General features: G+C 40.0%; 1 protein-coding gene across 4 annotated transcripts; it reads left to right on the plus strand.

The window, feature by feature from the left end:
• Window positions 1-12,604, plus strand: LOC112267078 (calcium/calmodulin-dependent protein kinase kinase 1-like). 4 transcript variants are annotated; one of them, XM_024445137.1, is made up of 17 exons: window positions 1-100; window positions 726-1,009; window positions 1,266-1,313; window positions 1,438-1,491; window positions 1,619-1,670; window positions 1,772-1,905; window positions 2,003-2,039; window positions 2,228-2,249; window positions 2,682-2,770; window positions 3,173-3,372; window positions 3,582-3,635; window positions 3,903-3,976; window positions 4,212-4,299; window positions 4,457-4,585; window positions 4,951-5,054; window positions 8,069-8,113; window positions 11,303-12,604. In XM_024445137.1, exons 2-17 carry the CDS (start codon window positions 746-748, stop codon window positions 11,397-11,399), a joined length of 1,491 nt encoding a protein of 496 aa, XP_024300905.1. In that variant the 5' UTR covers window positions 1-100; window positions 726-745; the 3' UTR covers window positions 11,400-12,604. The 4 variants fall into 4 exon arrangements, with proteins under 4 accessions (XP_024300905.1, XP_024300907.1, XP_024300906.1 ...); XM_024445139.1 differs by having other exon boundaries at window positions 732-1,009; XM_024445138.1 differs by having other exon boundaries at window positions 1-1,009.
• Window positions 12,605-17,868: the final 5,264 nt, after the last annotated feature.

Below are 17,868 nucleotides of genomic sequence, written 5' to 3' on the forward strand. Positions count from 1 at the left end.
TGACCTGAGACACAAAGGGGTTTTCCTCACTTAAATATCAGCAGGACAGACCCTGCAGCTTATACACACTGAGAAGCAATGTAGGATCCTCAAGCTGTGTGTAAGTAAAACAGCCGTTATATGAATATGCTTCCTTTATGTCATTTGCAGAAAATCTGATTTGTGTGGATGTGAACGTTTTAGTGGTGGATTTGGAAGGGATTTGCAGTTAGTGCTATTTGTGTTGACAGGAATCGGTAGGCAGCAGAGCTCAGGTGGTTGTCATCTATGATGCATTTAGACATATTATTTCCATGAAAAGTCATAGTCATTTAGTTTTGTATTGTACATGTAGAAATGTACAAGCCAATTACAGTTAATTCAATTGACATAGTGTTTTTTTGCTTACTTACCCTGTTAAATAATAAGCTATTTCTAGTTAATGTGCATGCCTTAATTCTACAAAATCGCATTTGGAAAACCTTTTCGATATTCAAAATTGGAAAGCAAGTTTAGTGTAGTCTCCCATATCGGGGAGATGTTACAGTTGAATCTTGGTTAAGTAAGTAAGCCTTGACTGAGGAATCTCTAAGGCAGAATCTCCTGTTTCTGTAGCAAGAAGCAGCTTGATGAAAAAGTACAGAATGTTAGTGAATGTCGGTTAAAATGTACGATTTAATGTTAATTATCTAATTAGCTGGCCCCTATGACATCTCTGACCTTTCTCCGTGATTGAACTGGGAAAGGAACAGGGTCAGGGTTAACCATGAGTGAAGACACTGATGGACTGGCAGAGCTGGCAGAGCTGGACTCTGAGCACAATGCAGAGCTGGCTGACATGGTGGCCGCCATGAACGTGGCATCCAACCGGATGACCCCTCCCAACGGCCACCGAAGGCCCCTTGCACCAGCGCGCCGGAAGCTGTCATTGTCAGACAGGAAGCTATCATTGCAGGAGCGATCAACCCAGCCGCGAGAGGCTCGACAGCCCACCATCGAGTCCAAGCGGGTGTCCATTTCAGATTCCCAGGTCAGAGGTCAGGCCTGTGTCCCAAATGGAAGTCAGGGTTCTGTCCTGAATGGCACCCTATTCCTTATATAGTGTACTACTTTTGACAAGGGCCCATAGGGGAATAGGGTGCCATTCGAGATGCAGTATATGGGGGATAGGGTGCCATTTAGGACCCATCCATGAAGTCTCAAAAGAAATAGGCATGAGCCTAAATAATGTGTAGTCAATGTGCATTATCCCACCACCAAATACCCTTCACTTTGTCTCTCCCTAGGATTGTATCCAGCTCAACCAATACAAGTTGAAGGATGAGATTGGAAAGGTAAGAAAGGAAAAGTTAGAAGAGATGCTGAATTTGTCTGACAAGAGAAAACATTATTTCATAAAGAACTCTTGTGTAATAAGTCAAAATTATTCTGTCAGACTTTCTTCTTTTTCTATTCTAGGGCTCATATGGTGTGGTGAGATTAGCTTACAATGAAGATGATGAACAATACTATGTAAGAATCTCTGCACATTTCGTTCTTTATCATCTCCTTTGTGGGAGCAGAGTTCCTCAACTCTTTGTTTTGGCCTTTTTGACGATTATACTATGGGAGCAAACTGATCATGTCTTTCCTTGCGTAGGCAATGAAAGTTTTTTCAAAAAAGAAGCTGATGAAGATGTGTGGATTTCCACGTAGGTGAAAATGTTCCTTTTAAGTCTAGTATGTGCTTTGGTACTGGTATGAACATGAACTGGTGATGATCACCACTATATATAATGGCGGTTGGTTATAGGACGCCCCCCTCCCCGAGGAGCCAGCACAGAACAAGGACTGCCACCCAAACCCCTGGGGCCACTGGAGAGAGTCTACCAGGAGATCGCCATCCTGAAGAAACTAGACCACCTTAACATTGTCCATCTGGTGGAGGTGAACACACTGACATGGGAGGGAGATTTAAAAGGTTAATTTAGTTAATTTACATTTAGTTTTATTAATTTCAGAGATTTACACCTTCCAATTATAGGTTCTTGATGATCCTGCTGAAGACAATCTCCACATGGGTAAGTATGCATTCATCATGTCAGTGCACTGAATGGTGATACAAGGTGTTACATGGTAAACTATGTTTTCTGTTGTATCTCCTTGTACTAGGTCCATAGTTTGTATATTATAATAGTCTGTCCAGTTTGATTATTACATAGAAACTAATATGACTGGTCATTTTATTCTCTGTTTGTTTATTTTCTAGCCTTTGAGTTAATGCCAAAAGGGTACGTTTTACTCCTTTCTGAAATATACTGTATTACATTACATTATAACACTGGTCCTTTGTATCTCAGTTGGTAGAGAATGGCGCTTGTAATGCCAGGGTAGTGGGTTTGATTCTTGGGACCACCCATATGTAAAACATAACTACGCATGACTGTAAGTCACTTTGAATAAAAGCATCTGCTAAATGTCTTATATTCTTATTATTATATTATTATACTGTATATAACACTTAAATTACGAATTTTGTTATTTATATATAATCCCTCCAGTTACTAAATTTGGTGAATATAAGGTATCCAGTTTTAAGGAATATAAGATACCAATGACAAGGTTCAGGCATTGTTAGTGGTAGGAAGACCACTGTTTGGAAGATTATGGGGGTGATGCTTACTTACCTTTCTCTGTCTCTGTTGCTTTTCCTGGGGCCCTAGCCCAGTGATGGAGGTGCCCTCAGACACTCCCTTCACAGAGGAACAAGCCCGCTTTTACTTCAGAGACATAATTCTGGGGATTGAATACTGTAAGTCCTCCACCTGGATTTCGTCTCAAATGGCACCGTGTTCCCTATATACAGTAGTGCACTACTTTTGACCTGAACCCTAAGGGCCATGGTCAAAAATAGTGCACTAAATAGGGAATAGAGTGCCATTTGGGACGTATGGCCTAATAGCATTCTGCTCAGAGACCTGCAGCATACTGCTAACCCTGCTCATGTTTTAGCAAGACATTGGTTTGAAAGTCACTCGTCAGATACTTTCTGAAAAGACAGGATCAGTTGGTGCTTTGACAGCTGAATGTCAAGACCTAAATCAAATGGGCAATGCTGTTTCTATACTTATAAAAGTTTATCTAAAAAAAAGAGAACTAAATCAGTGTTTCCTGTCCTTTTTCCCTGGTCCTATTCTCTCTTCCTCCTTCTCAGTACACTACCAGAAGATCATCCACAGAGACATCAAGCCTTCCAACCTGTTACTGGGAGACAATGGGCATGTGAAGATTGCAGACTTTGGTGTCAGTAACCAGTTTGAGGGGAGTGATGCTCTCCTGTCCAGCTCAGCAGGGACTCCAGCCTTCATGGCCCCAGAGATGATGACTGATCATGAGCAGAGCTTTACTGGCAAGGTTAGACACTAATTGATAATTTATCTAATCAGGTCACTCATCTTTGATTGTATCCTAGAATAATATTTACCCCATGAAAATGTACTGCATTGACTGGTATCAAAAATACTTAGAAATTGACTTGGTATCAAACGTCAACATTTTACTGTACTGTAAAATATACAGCAAGCTCTCTTTGTAAAGTAATGGTCAATGTTCATGTTTGTTAGGCCTTGGATGTGTGGGCCATGGGAGTCACCCTGTACTGCTTTGTCTATGGGAAGGTAGGTTCTGCTATTATCATAATGTACGGTAATGTATGGCCTTCTGCCATGGATTATTTTGGCCCACTAGTTTCTGATTTACTGTGTCCATTATGCTGAGAACTACAACTATATTTTGATCAACCGTTGCATCCCACATAATAATGCTTTTAAAATAAATACATTTAATGGTTTATGTGGGAAACAGACAGCATGCGTATGCATGTAGCCTATCATTTTAGAGCAGCATTTTATTGCCTTTTCTTCATCACTATCTTCCTATATCAGTGCCCTTTCATCGATGAATACATCATCGGCCTGCACAATAAGATCAGGAACAGGCCTGTGGAGTTCCCAAACATGTGAGTTCCACTAAGGGACACTATTTACCATGCAAAAACAATTTAGTCTGCTCTCTATGCACCACTCTAAAATATGGGTAGAACTTCACATTATAGCATGTAATAACTTGATAATAACATAGTAATAGTATTGTTTTAACGTTCCTAGCCATTCACTGCTACTGTAGTTACTGTACTGTAGATGGTTCTATTCTATTTGCTGGGTGGTCATCTCAGTCACTCTTTGGTACAACAGGCCTGAAGTATGCAAGGAGTTGAAGGAACTTATTATAAGGATGCTGGATAAAAATCCTGATTCAAGGATCACCATTCCTGAAATCAAGGTAAAAGGGGGCAGATCTAGACCTTCAATAGTGCCTATAAAAAGCAAATCCTTCATGAAACCATCTATGACACTTCAAATGAATGTTTTACTGTCCTGGTAGAGCTGTCTTATATGTGTTGTGGGACGATTGTGTTTCCCCTCCTGTTTGTTGCCAGGAGCACCCGTGGGTGACGGAGGATGGCACTGACCTTCTACCCCTGGAGGAAGAACACTGCACCGTGGTGGAGGTGACTGAGGAGGAGGTCCAAAACTCCATCAAACTCATCCCCAGTCTGTCTGCTGTGGTGAGTCAGTTCACTAGTGTCCTGTCCAGGGGATATACATCTCTTGTTCTGGCTCGGACAAGGCTTACTTACTAACTTACCCATCTATCACAAATAGGGCCAGGAGTTTTTGTGTTTTAACAAGGGAAAAAGTTTGGGACCTACATCAGGGCCCAGAGTTTTTCCAGGTCAATACACATGGTCAGGGAACATTTTTGTCATAAGGCAGATTGCTACAGTGAATATGTTTCCCAAACGGCACCCTTTTCACAATATAGTGCACTACTTTTGACCAGGGTCTATAGGGCTCTGATCAAAAGTAGTGCCCTATAGAGAATAGGTTGCCATTTGGGATGGACCTCTGACACTCACTCTCCCCACGTTAGATCCTGGTGAAGTCCATGCTGAGGAAGAGGTCTTTTAGTAACCCCTTTGAGTGTCACAACAGGAGGGCAGAGAGGTCTATGTCTGCTCCAGGAGGTCTCCTTGCGTAAGTCCCCTATAAATCCTCCTTATCTGCTTTCTTTATCTGCCGATTTTGGGATTAGGAAACAAACAAAACAAAACAAAGTGACAGAAATACACAGAGTCGGTTAGATATATAGGCTACTGTAAATGGGCTTAACACAAAAGAAGCGTACATATACAGAATACTGTAAGGACAGGTGTATGGCAGAAGACTGAAGCTACAATGAGAAACATGACATATAGTGAGTTCCAAATGTATTGAGACAGTGACACATTTTCTGTTGTTTTGACTCTGTACTCCAGCACTTTGGTTTTGAAATTATACAATGACTAGGAGGTTAACGTGCAGACTGTCAGCTTTAATTAGAGGGTATTTTGTTAGATTTTTTGCATTTTGTGTAACTTATTTTTGAACTTATTGTGTACATAATGTTGCTGCTACCGTCTCTTATGACTGAAAAGAACAAACAGATCAATAAAAACGACATTGATCCATCTAATATGGCTATGAGAAGAGGAGACACAAATACAATAGGATGTCCATCTAACCTGGGGGAAGAAATTATTGTCCAAAAACAAACTTTCAAGTGGCACTGATCCAACAATGATAAAGAGTGAATATACACACTCACTGTGGACATGGCCAATGCTCTCCACTCGCAGCAATAAGATAGGCTACACTGTTTGCTAAATTAAGATGATCATTTTGATAACTAAAAGACAAGAGTATTTTCTTTGTCTTCTCTTTACAGTAATAACCATTTGCTTTCCAAACAATTTTCCTGCAATTGTATTTTGAAATATTGTAATATACAGTGCCTTCAGGAAGTATTCAGACCCCTTGACCTTTTCTCAATTTAGTTACAGCCTTATTCTAAAATTGATTAAATAGTTTATTTTTCCTTATCAATCTACACACAATACCCCATAATGCCAATTTTGTATTTTATTTTGCTAATTTATATTTAAAAAACGGAAATATTACATTTACATAAGTATTCAAACACTTTACTCAGTACTTTGTTGAAGCACCTTTGGCAGCGATGACAGCCTCAAGTCTTCTTGGGTATGGCGCTACAAAGCTTGGCACACTTGTATTTGGGGAGTTTCTCCCATTCTTCTCTGCAGATCCTCTCAAGCTCTGTCAGCTTGGATGGGGAGTGTCACTGCACAGCTGTTTTCTGATCTCTCCAGAGATGTTCGATGGGGTTCAAGTCCGGGCTCTGGACATTGAGACTTATCCCGAAGCCGTTCCTGCATTGTCTTGGCTGTGTGCTTAGGGTCGTTGTCCTGTTGGAAGGTGAGCCTTCGCCCCAGTCTGAGGTCCTGAGCACTCTTCAGGTTTCCATCAAGGATCTCTCTATACGTTGCTCCGTTCATCTTTTTCCCTCGATCTTCACTAGTCTCCAAGTCCCAGCCGTTGAAAAACATCCCCACAGCATGATGGTGCCAGGTTTCCTCCAGATGTGCCACTTGGCATTCAGAACAAAGAGTTCAGTCTTTGTTTCATAAGACCAGAAAATCTTGTTTCTCATGGTCTGGGAGTCTTTAGGTGTCTTTTGGCAAACTCCAAGCGGGCTGTCATGTGGCTTTTACTGAGGAGTGGCTTCCGACTGGCCATTCTATCATAAAGGCCTGATTGGTGGAGTGCTGCAGTGATGAGTGTCCTTCTGGAAGGTTCTCCCATGTCAACAGAGAAACTCTGGAGCTCTGTCAGAGTGGCCATCAGGTTTTTGGTTACCTCCCTGACCAAGGCCGTTCTCCCCCGATTGCTCAGTTTGGCTGGGCAGCCAGCTATAGGAAGTGTCTTGGTGGTTCCAAACATCTTCCTTTTAAGACTTATGGAGGCCACTGTGTTTTTGGGGACCTTCAATGCTGCAGATATTTTTTGGTACCCTTCCCCAGATCTGTGCCTCAACACCATCCTGTCTCGGAGCTCTACAGACAATTCCCTCAACCTCATGGCTTGGTTTTTGCTCTGACATGCACTGTCAACTGTAGGACCTTATGTAGACAGGTGTGTGCCTATCCAAATCTTGTCCAATCAATTGAATTTACCAAAGGTGAACTCCGATCAAGAGAAACAGGATGCACCTGAGTGCAATTTCGAGTCTCATAGAAAAGGGGCTGAAGACTTATGTAAATACGTTTTTTGTTTTATTTTAAATAAGGCTGCAACGTAACAAAATGTGGAAAAAGTCAAGGGGTCTGAATACTTTTCGAAGGCACTGTACCTGGCTGGGCCCTACTTTTCATTGACAGTTGCAACTTAACACTCATATATTTGGCATTTCCAGCGTGCGCTGCCCAAATTCCGACTGTAGGCAATGTGATTTAAAACAATCCACAGCTTCTTTTTTTTTTAAAGAAGCTAATGATCCTCTGTGGCCAAATCATGCTTTCTGGTGTAGTAGCCTCTTTTCAATGACTTCATGTATTTATGTCTCGACAGGAATAGGCTAATTAGGCTATATAATTTTGGGAATTAAATTTACTTTAGTGGAAGCTGGACGCGTCGTCTATGGTTGTACAACTAACTTGATTAATAGCCTGAAATGGCTTCTTGGTAGCCAGTTACGAGGTTGGGAGATTAGGAACCTATCTGGGTTAGCTAATGCCAACTTCATAAAATGTCAAAGTGGCTAGTAGTATTACAGAGAAACAACAAAACAAAACAACAAAAAATGACAAATCTGAGGGGGCACATGCCCCTGTGCCCTCTATGAGCATGACGACTCTGATGCCACACACAGCTGTCTTCTTCTCACACACTTACAGTTCAGCTCAGTCAACTACACCAGGGCACACAACAGCTTTGATAACATTGCTAAGTGGTTTATTAGATTGTGCCTTCACGAAATATGCTAATATTAATTAGTCCATCATAAATGTTCAGATTTTTTTTCTACAGTATCTATCTCCATCATGTAATGTAACTTTATGATTACATTGCTTATTTACCATTGACTTGCAGTCTTTAACAAGCACATATTTGCTGATATTGTCCTTTTCTTGTCTATCTCTTACCCATTACAGGGACTCTTGGGGGCGACTGGAAACCGAGGTTCATCCTTCATTGAGGTAAGAGCCCTGGTCAAAAGTAGTGCATACTATATAGGGAATATTTTGCCATTTGGAATTGGGACGCAACACCAGTCTTGTGCTAACAGGTTTTCTTCTGGGGTTTGATCACTATCATTCTACTCTATGTGATTCTATTTCTATGGTCTCAGTGCTGTCTTTTTATGCGCTGCTGAGAGTTGATGTGTATTGGACCTGATTGGTAATGCTGTTCCTGACATGCATGGCATTTAATGCAAAGTTCTTCTTGTCATGACCCTTCCCCCTTCCCCCCCTACAACAGAGCTTACCGTGAAATAGTTACTTTACAAGCTCTTAACCAACAATGCAGTTAAGAAATCAGATTTAAGAAAATATTGACTAAATAAACTAAAGTAAAAAAAGTAACACAATAAAATAACAATAACGAGGCTATATACAGGGGTAACCATTAAGCCATTAGACCTCTCACTAAAGGCTTCAGTAATACAAAAGTTGTACTTAAATCCGAACTGGTTCTCTAGCAGATTAGTAAGAATGTCTCACGCCATGTTCAAGAATGTCCCTTTTCCCCTTTTCCAGATTACAACATCTCACTTCTGGTTATTTGAAAATGAAATAATCTCCAAAATATCGCTATTTTTAAAACAAGCCATAGAAAGTTGGTTGCAATTTCTGTTTGATCCACCAGAAAAGACAGAACAAATAATGCAACAAAAAATATGGTTAAACTCAAATATACTAATAGAAATAAGGTATCATCTTTGTAAATTAGATCACAAATAGGACTGGTGGAGTTACGTCACACATGCAGCTAAAGAAAATATATGGAAATGTCTGCTCTGACCCAAATTACAACCAACTAATTGGAGCATTATGGCAAAAATGGAAGACGCCAGTGAAAGAAGGACAAAGTAAGGAACTTGACCGTCAGTCCTCCATTAAAGTCTGAAAATTGTGATCAATAAAAAGGTATACCAATTTAATTTAAGGACCCAAAAAATTGACAGCTCTGCCTGTCTCCTAGAGATGAACGTACTTTGGTGCGAAAAGTGCAAATCAATCCCAGAACAACAGCAAAGGACCTTGTGAAGATGCTGGAGGAAACAGGTACAAAAGTATCTATATCTTATAGTAAAACGAGTCCTATATCGACATAACCTGAAAGGCCGCTCAGCAAGGAAGAAACCACTGCTCTAAAACCGCAATAAAAAAAAAAGACAGACTACGGTTTGCAACTACACATGGGGACAAAGATCGTACTTTTTGGAGAAATGTCCTCTGGTCTGATGAAACAAAAATAGAACTGTTTGGCCATAATGGCCATTGTTATGTTTGGAAGAAAAAGGGGGAGGCTTGCAAGCCGAAGAACACCATCCCAACCGTGAATTACGGGGGTGGCAGCATCATGTTGTGGGGTTGCTTTGCTGCAGGAGGGACTGGCATCATGAATAGATGGCATCATGAGATAGGAAAATTATGTGGATATATTGAAGCAACATCTCAAGACATCAGTCAGGAAGTTAAAGCTTGGTCGCAAATGGGTCTTCCAAATGGATAATGACCCCAAGCATATTTCCAAAGTTGTGGCAAAATGGCTTAAGGACAACAAAGTCAAGGTATTGGAGTGGCCATCACAAAGCCCTGACCTCAACCCTATAGAACATTTGTGGGCAGAACAGAAATAGCGTGTACGAGCAAGGAGGCCTACAAACCTGACTCAGTTACACCAGCTCTGTCAGGAGGAATGGGCCAAAATTCACCCAACTTATTGTGGGAAGCTTGTGGAAGAGTACCCGAAATGTTTGACCCAAGTTAAACAATTTAAAGGCAATGCTACCAAATACTAATTGAGTGTAAGTAAACTTCTGACCCAGTGGGAATGTGATGAAAGAAATAAAAGCTCAAATAAGTCTTTCTCTTGGCTATTATTTTGACATGTCACATTCTTAAAATAAAGTGGTGATCCTAACTGACCTAAGACAGGGCATTTTTACTAAAATTACATCTCAGGAATTGTGAAAAACTGAGTTTAAATGTATTTGGCTAAGGTGTATGTAAACTTTCGACTTCAACTGTAGTAATACTTTTTGCAACCATTTTTATATTTAATTTACATTCTGTAGAAACTATGAGAATAGAAAGGTTCAGAACTTGTGAAACGTCACAGCACAGTTGAAAAAATATATGGCAAATAGAGAATGAGATAGATGGGAGGGGTTGAGTTGAGGTGAAGGTTGGGACTAAAAACAACAAGATAACTAATGTAAAGTATACTGACTCCATAAAATGTACAGTATATAGGTGCAGACTTTTGTGAAACAGCACAGTTAACAACACATGTCTAATAGAACTGGATGGTCTTCAGAGATAGATGGGAGGGGTTGAGGGTAACTGAAGGATGGGATTAAAAACAAACAAGAGTTAATTATTGTAAAACACATTGTGTCTGTAAAATGTATATAGTATGTATAAGCTGGAAGTAGAAGCCTAAGTGTTGTTGTCCATTAGTTTACTCCAATTTGGGGAGGGGTGGTAGGGTTAGGGGAGGGCTGGTAGGGTTAGGGGAGGGCTGGTAGGGTTAGGGGAAAATAATAAAGGGAAATATATTGAAAATAAAAATACATACCATTGAAAATGATGCTGACATTTACGTTGATGGAAGCTGAAATCTAGCTGCAATGTAAAAATATTTTTTTAAAGAATTTAAAAAAAGAATGGGCAAATATTGCACAAGTCAGATGTGCCAAGCTCTTATAGACTTACCGAAGACTCACCGCTGTAATCGATGCTAAAGGTGTTTCTAGGTGTTTCTAACATGTTATTTAATAACATAGTTATTTAATTTCTTTAAAAAATATTTTTTTGCCCATTTTGTAACATAATAAAACGTGACGAAATCCAAAGGGATCTGAAAACTTTTGCAAGGCATTGTATGTACAAAATCTCATGATTGTAGCTCAAACGGGACAGGAGATATGCTTGTTAAAATGTTGGAATTTGAGTTGATTACAATAGCGCCTCCCTTGGGCCAATCTGTGTAATTTTGTAAATGCCGAATCTCTATGGCAAGACACATCATTCACCCAAGTTTCGCCAGACGATGTTGTGTGTGACTAACATATGTGCAAACGCACTGAGACCGATCCATAGTCGTCCCCCTTGACCCCATTTCATCATGGGGGACAATAAAACATGTGTTGCCTGCAGGAAATCAAGCAGAGAAGGAGAATTGGATGGAAACGGAGAAGGAGAGTTGGAGGACCTTACTGAAGATGATGGTGCACTTGCAGAGGGCTGCTGGTAAACCCTTTTTTCTGATAGACCTGTTTAAATTAGGGGACAGACCTGTTCAAAGCAAACTCTTTGCTGTATCTTCATATAATATGTAATATGAATGTAATATATTTGAAGAGAGATCCAAATGAAAGAGCTCACCCTTACAGTCTTTTAGAAAGATTTGTGATAACTACAGTACAAACCATGTATTAGGTTTTTAACTTTTGTCTTATTCCATCTGTGTGATGTTTGTGTCTGCTGTTAACATAGGGTTTCATTGTCTGTTCATGATGTACTGTACTATATTACTCATAATGGTCTGAATGCCTTTTGTACTATTAGTTCTATGTTTTCCAAATATTAGACCTATGTATTGAACTGAAATGTGGTTGTTACAATGTAAATATGTACCATTCTAAATAAGTCATTTTTGCATGCTTTCATACAGTTGATGTTGAAGATAATTAAAGGTAGCAAATTAACATTCTTGTTTTTTCTCTGGATGGCTCTCTAGCATGATGTGCTGGCTCTTGTACGCAGGTGTTATTAATGTCCTATAGTGCAAGCAATCTTTCATCTGGGGCCGTTTCAAAAGAAAGAGTAGGACTAAAGGCTTTATTTTTAATATATATTTTTTTACTGTTTTACAAATTGAAGTGAGTGATATCACATCTAGATGTCAAATGGACTTCTGGAATGTGTCAGAATAGCTTTTAGGATTTAAGAGGGAAAAACAAGTTACGTCGACACAAAGTCTGCATTGTGAGGAGCTAAAATGTGCAGCTTATTCTGAATCATCTCAGCTGACATGAAAGTAATATAATATCATAATGTAAACACTTGAATAATAAAAAAATCCACCTGTTTTTGTTTTCGTCAGACTTTTTAAAATTGGTATTTCTGAAATGCTGAAGTATACCACATAATGTTCAACAATATGACCACCTATTTGTTCAATAGTTCATATTGATATTCCCTCATGTCACCGCCCAGTAGGCTATTCAAGTATGTCTCTCTGACACCATCCACATGCTTTTGGAAAAAAAACTAACTGGAATAACACTTGTATTATTGTGGCAGGGTATGAACCTTAGTTTTGGTCAGTGTTTCCCCTGTGACCTTAATTAGGATGGGACAGGTCAAATGTATCAAAGCGCCCCTGTGACTTGTTTAGGTAAGAGATGTTGTACTTGAAGTTGGTGGAAAATGTGTCTGAGAACAATTTTGAGAACAATGTTGTTTATAATAAATATTTGTGGTGTGGTAAATTGCTCTAAGGTTTGTGTTTACTTTGATTATCAGTGTTTCTTTATTCAAAATTGACAGACAAATAGTCATTGGCCTTATGTTCAATGTCCCTATGTTCAATGTCCCTGTTTCTTTGTAAATATACCACTAGATGGCACCTTGTGTCTGACTGTATCATCTATTGTGCCTCAGGTCAGATTTTTCTTCTTCATTGTACTTCATACAGAGGCTATGTTAGGCTTGCTTCAGACAGACATCAACTTCCTTCTGTAGAATGATCTAATACCACTTGCCAATGACCACAATGAAACATCATGCCATTTGTCCCATTCTTTTTTTTCTGTCAACAGTCAGGGAACACAATGCATGTGAAGGTGTGCCCACTCTTGATAAGAGGTGTACAGATTAAGTCCTTATGTCTCTGTCATGCACTCCTCAGCAGGAAGAGGTACAAATAGGTATGTTTATCCTGTGATTGAGTACTAATGAGCCATTTATCTCAAGGGGCTGTCATACTAGTCATATGTGTTATGGCAGGGGATTTGGCATGACACACAGTCCCTTTATCTAAAAAAAACACTCCAGGAGTTAAGTTTCCCTATACTGAAGTGTGTTACTTCCTGCACAGGTGTCAGGGGTACATGCTGCATGCACAGCCTCCATGTGAGCTGTAACCATATAAAAAAAGGCATGTTCATTATATGTCCATTCATGTATTGAAACATGCCCATCACTTTGGACCATATTTAATCATTCTTTACATTAGTTGCCATTTTTGTGATCAGTTTATTTTCCCATTGCTATACATGGCACTCCTCGAAAACCACAGTGGAATGTTTCTGAGCAAGGGTTACTGTGGAAACAGTTGCCAAGCAACACCACAATAGTTTCTCTGTTTTTGATCGGACCACACCTTAGAAATAGAATGCATAAAACTGACTTGTTTCTCCACATTAAACATCAAAATCCATTGGTCTACTGATAGAGGTACAATTGAGTTGATAATTGATTGTTATGTTACACCTCTGTGTGCTCGGGAGACCACCAACCCTCCAGCACAGCCTGTCTTCTTTGGGAGAACTGTATGGTGTATAGCTGATCATTCTCTGCTCCCTTGCCAGTGACATCTGCCATGACAGCCTCAGCAACAGGCTGAGCCAGTCAGGCCAATTCAGAGGCCAAGTGGGACTCCCCCGGCCCAGCTAAACCCATTACAGCTGTTACAACCCAGTCAGCTCCATCATGGGCTTGGGTCTCTCAGAGTCCATTTCGCATCCCCAACTCTGTCAGTCTGTTCCAAGTCACTCACGACTCCAACATGCTAGCAGTCATGTTGCCCATGTCTCTTTCTCTCTGAGCTTCATATAACTGACTGGTTTGCAAAACCCAGCCTAAACACACTAAGGTCTCAGTTGAATTTCACACAAAGACAATGCTGGTGTCACTGACATGCTATTAAGTCCTAAACACACAAATTAAACAATCACTTTCAGACCTGCCAATGCGCCAGAGAGCTCATCTCTCGGCTATACTCCTTGGTAGACTGTTTTCACAGTCCTTCTGTTCATGATTCTTAATAACAAAATGTTTCATGGAATTGTTTTTGAAACTCAATGCAAATAATTGCTTATTACACAGACAGTCTTCTCAAAGTATTTGTTTTCATTTACAAGGTCTTGACAAATCTCCACAGCTGTATACTGTCTCTGTTGGGTCTGCTCTCTGTCTCTCCCTCAGACCAACCAGAACCAACTATAGATAGCAAAACAGGAAATGCACAATTATACGTTTCAATCAAAAAGGTCATGATTTACATGATCAAAAAGTGCAACAACAGGAAATAAAATGACAATTTGCAATGCTCAAGCCAAGCCTTTGTTGCTACTAGTGCGTTTTACAGTGTAATCCTTTGGGCGTGTTTGTTGTTGCTTTTGTACCATGAGGTCTGTGCAGTAGGTACTGTGTATTATTTACGTTCCTGCTGTGTGGGCCCACAGCATGTCACACCCAGCATAGGGAGATTACCTCTAACGTCCATGGTCCTGCTACTTGTCATTTTTTCAGTGTTTGGTACAATACATGTTTTGTATATATGGTTTTTGAAAGCCCATAAAACTACTGGACAGACAAAGCTAGAAGATATGCTACATTTCTTAGTCATGTACAGTACTGCAGCCTATAGTTAAGGGTCAATCTTTGTTGGAAAAGGTATCCCAGAGCAGCTGCAGGAGGGAGACAAGCCTTTTAATATAGCAGCCCAATACACATACAATATACTACAGCCAGGTGCACTCTAAAGCATATACTGGAGACGGCACTCAATGTGGGCACCGACAGTCATACACATACTGTACACACTGAAGATACACTCCAAACCCCAATGTGTCTGTCATAACAACAGGAAAGCACGAGGAGAGAAGAAATGAACACGGTTACGTGCCAAGACACTTCACCAGGAAAATTACATTAGTACAAAGCAGAACATTTGGATAGTTATCAAACTGTAAATCTAAATGAACATCTCTTGGGTGATGATTGCAATGATACGTCCTAAATGGCACACTATTCCTTATATGGTGCACAACTTTTGACCAGAGCCCTTTAGGCCTTGGTCAAAAGAAGCACACTACAATATAGAAGGAATAGGGTGCAATTTGGAATACCGATATGGACAATAATAACTTCTGCCACATGAGAGTACTCTCCTCTGATACAAACATTTTCAGTCTCCTGGCTGCAGCCTTCTCCCCGGTGTGGACTCTGAGAAGGTGACCTCCTCTCTCTGCAGAGGGTGTGCTCAGCGCCGAAGCCCCACTGCCCTTGCCAGCCATACAGGAAGAAGGCCGCTCTATGGCCATCAGCAATAAGTAAACTCCCAATGAGTAAGCTTTTAAACATTGTGTCATTTTTGCAGGCATCAGTTCTCAAGTGCAATTCATAGCTAATACTTGACATCTTCTTCAGTGGCTTATATTTTATACCTTAAATTGCATTGTTAGTGTCACTTCTTGTAGTCCAAACCATTATCTATTCCCTATCATGGTTGTCTTTAAGAAACAGACAGGAGAACTGACAGACATCTATTATGTTATTCTTAATTAATAGGGATGATGATTGGGACTAGTGACTAAGACCTAACAACCAATCATAGCGGGATGAGTCAAGCATACAGATCATCTGCAGTGGATATTGGTCAACTGGAGAGAAGCGCTTACAGACTATCAGTAACATTTCAACTATCTACTAACCCTAACCCTAACCTTAACCTGTATCCTAACCCTAAACTTAACCCTTACCCTAACTCTAGCCCTAATTCTAACCTTAACCCTTACACAAACCCTTATTCTAAACCTTGCCCAACCCTAACTGTAACCTTAGAAAGCAGTTTCTTATCAACATTTAGTCAGTTGCTTATCAACAGATAGATTGTTGATAGCATAATTATCCAAATAAAGTGTGACCGTGCTTTTTCTATATACAGTAACTGACCATGTCTGTACACTTGATGATGTATGCAGGTGAGTTGGGAGATAAGTCTACACCTGGAAGTCAGTATTTCTGCAGTCTCATAATGTTTCAATCCTCTGATTTCAAATAGATTTACTGTACAGTGTTTTGAATATAGTGGATTATATGAAGGGGAGTGGCTAAGGATAGTTCTCTGTGCGGTTGGAGTCATGGGAGGTTTCTTAAAACCTTCCGCTGAACATTCTGGTTCATTTGATAAATAATAAACAGCGAAGTAGATAAATGTTAATATGAATGAATAATTAATTTTGTAGCAGTCATGAATACTATTTGTCTTTATTTTGTGATGTTGAAGAATACAGTTGAAGTCGGGAGTTTACATACACTTAGGATGGAGACATTAAAACTTGTTTTTCAACCACTCAACAAAATGTCTTGTTTTAACAAACTATAGTTTTGACAAGTCGGTTAGGACATCTACTTTGTGGATGACACAAGTCATTTTCCCAACAATTGTTTACAGACAGAATATTTCACTTATAATTTACTGTATCACAATTCCAGTGGGTCAGAAGTTTACATACACTAAATTGACTGTGCCTTTAAACAGATTGGAAAATTCCAGAAAATGACGTCATGGCTTTAGAATCTTCTGTTAGGCTAATTGACATAATTTGAGTCAATAGGAGGTGTACCTGTGAATGTATTTCAAGGCCTACCTTCAAACTCAGTGACTCTTTGCTTGACATCATGGGAAAATCAAAATAAATCAATTGTAGACCTTCACAAGTCTGGTTCATCCTTGGGAGCAATTTCCAAACGCCTGAAGGTACCACATTCATCTGTACAAACAATAGTATGCAGGTATAAACACCATGGGACCACGAAGCCGTCATACCACTCAGGAAGGAGACGCGTTCTGTCTCCTAGAGATGAACGTACTTTGGTGTGAAAAGAGCAAATCAATCCCAGAACAACAGCAAAGGACCTTGTGAAGATGCTGGAGGAAACAGGAACAAAAGTATCTATATCCACAGTAAAAGGAGTCCTATATCGACATAACCTGAAAGGCCACTCAGCAAGGAAGAAGCCTCTGCTCCAAAACCGCCATACAAAAGCCAGACTACGGTTTTCAACTGCACATGGGGACAAAGATCATACTTTTTGGACAAATGTCCTCTGGTCTGATGAAACAAAAATAGAACTGTTTGGCCATAATGACCATCGTTATGTTTGGAAGAAAAAGGGGGAGGCTTGCAAGCCGAAGAACACCATCCCAAACGTGAAGCACGGGGGTGGCAGCATCATGTTGTGGGGGTGCTTTGGCATCATGAGGAAGGACATTTATGTGGATATATTGAAGCAACATCTCAAGACATCAAGCAGGAAGGTAAAGCTTGGTTGTGGCAAAATGGCTTAAGGACAACAAAGTCAAGGTATTGGAGTGGCCCTCACAAAGCCCTGACCTCAATCCTATAGAAAATTTATGAGCAGTACTGAGTAAGCATGTGTGAGCAAGAAGGCCTACAGACCTGACTCAGTTACACCAGCTCTGTCAGGAGGAATGGGCAAATATTCACCCAACTTACTGTGGGAAGCTTGTGGAAGACTACCCGAAATGTTTGACCCAAGTTAAACAATTTAAAGGCAATGCTACTAAATACCAATTGAGTGTATGTAAACTTCTGACCCACTGGGAATGTGATGAAAGAAATAGAAGCTGAAATAAGTAATACTCTCTACAGTTATTATGTAATTTCACATTCTTATAATAAAGTGGT

The sequence above is a fragment of the Oncorhynchus tshawytscha genome, linkage group LG14 (assembly GCF_018296145.1).
Source record: "Oncorhynchus tshawytscha isolate Ot180627B linkage group LG14, Otsh_v2.0, whole genome shotgun sequence".
Classification (NCBI taxonomy): domain Eukaryota; kingdom Metazoa; phylum Chordata; class Actinopteri; order Salmoniformes; family Salmonidae; genus Oncorhynchus; species Oncorhynchus tshawytscha.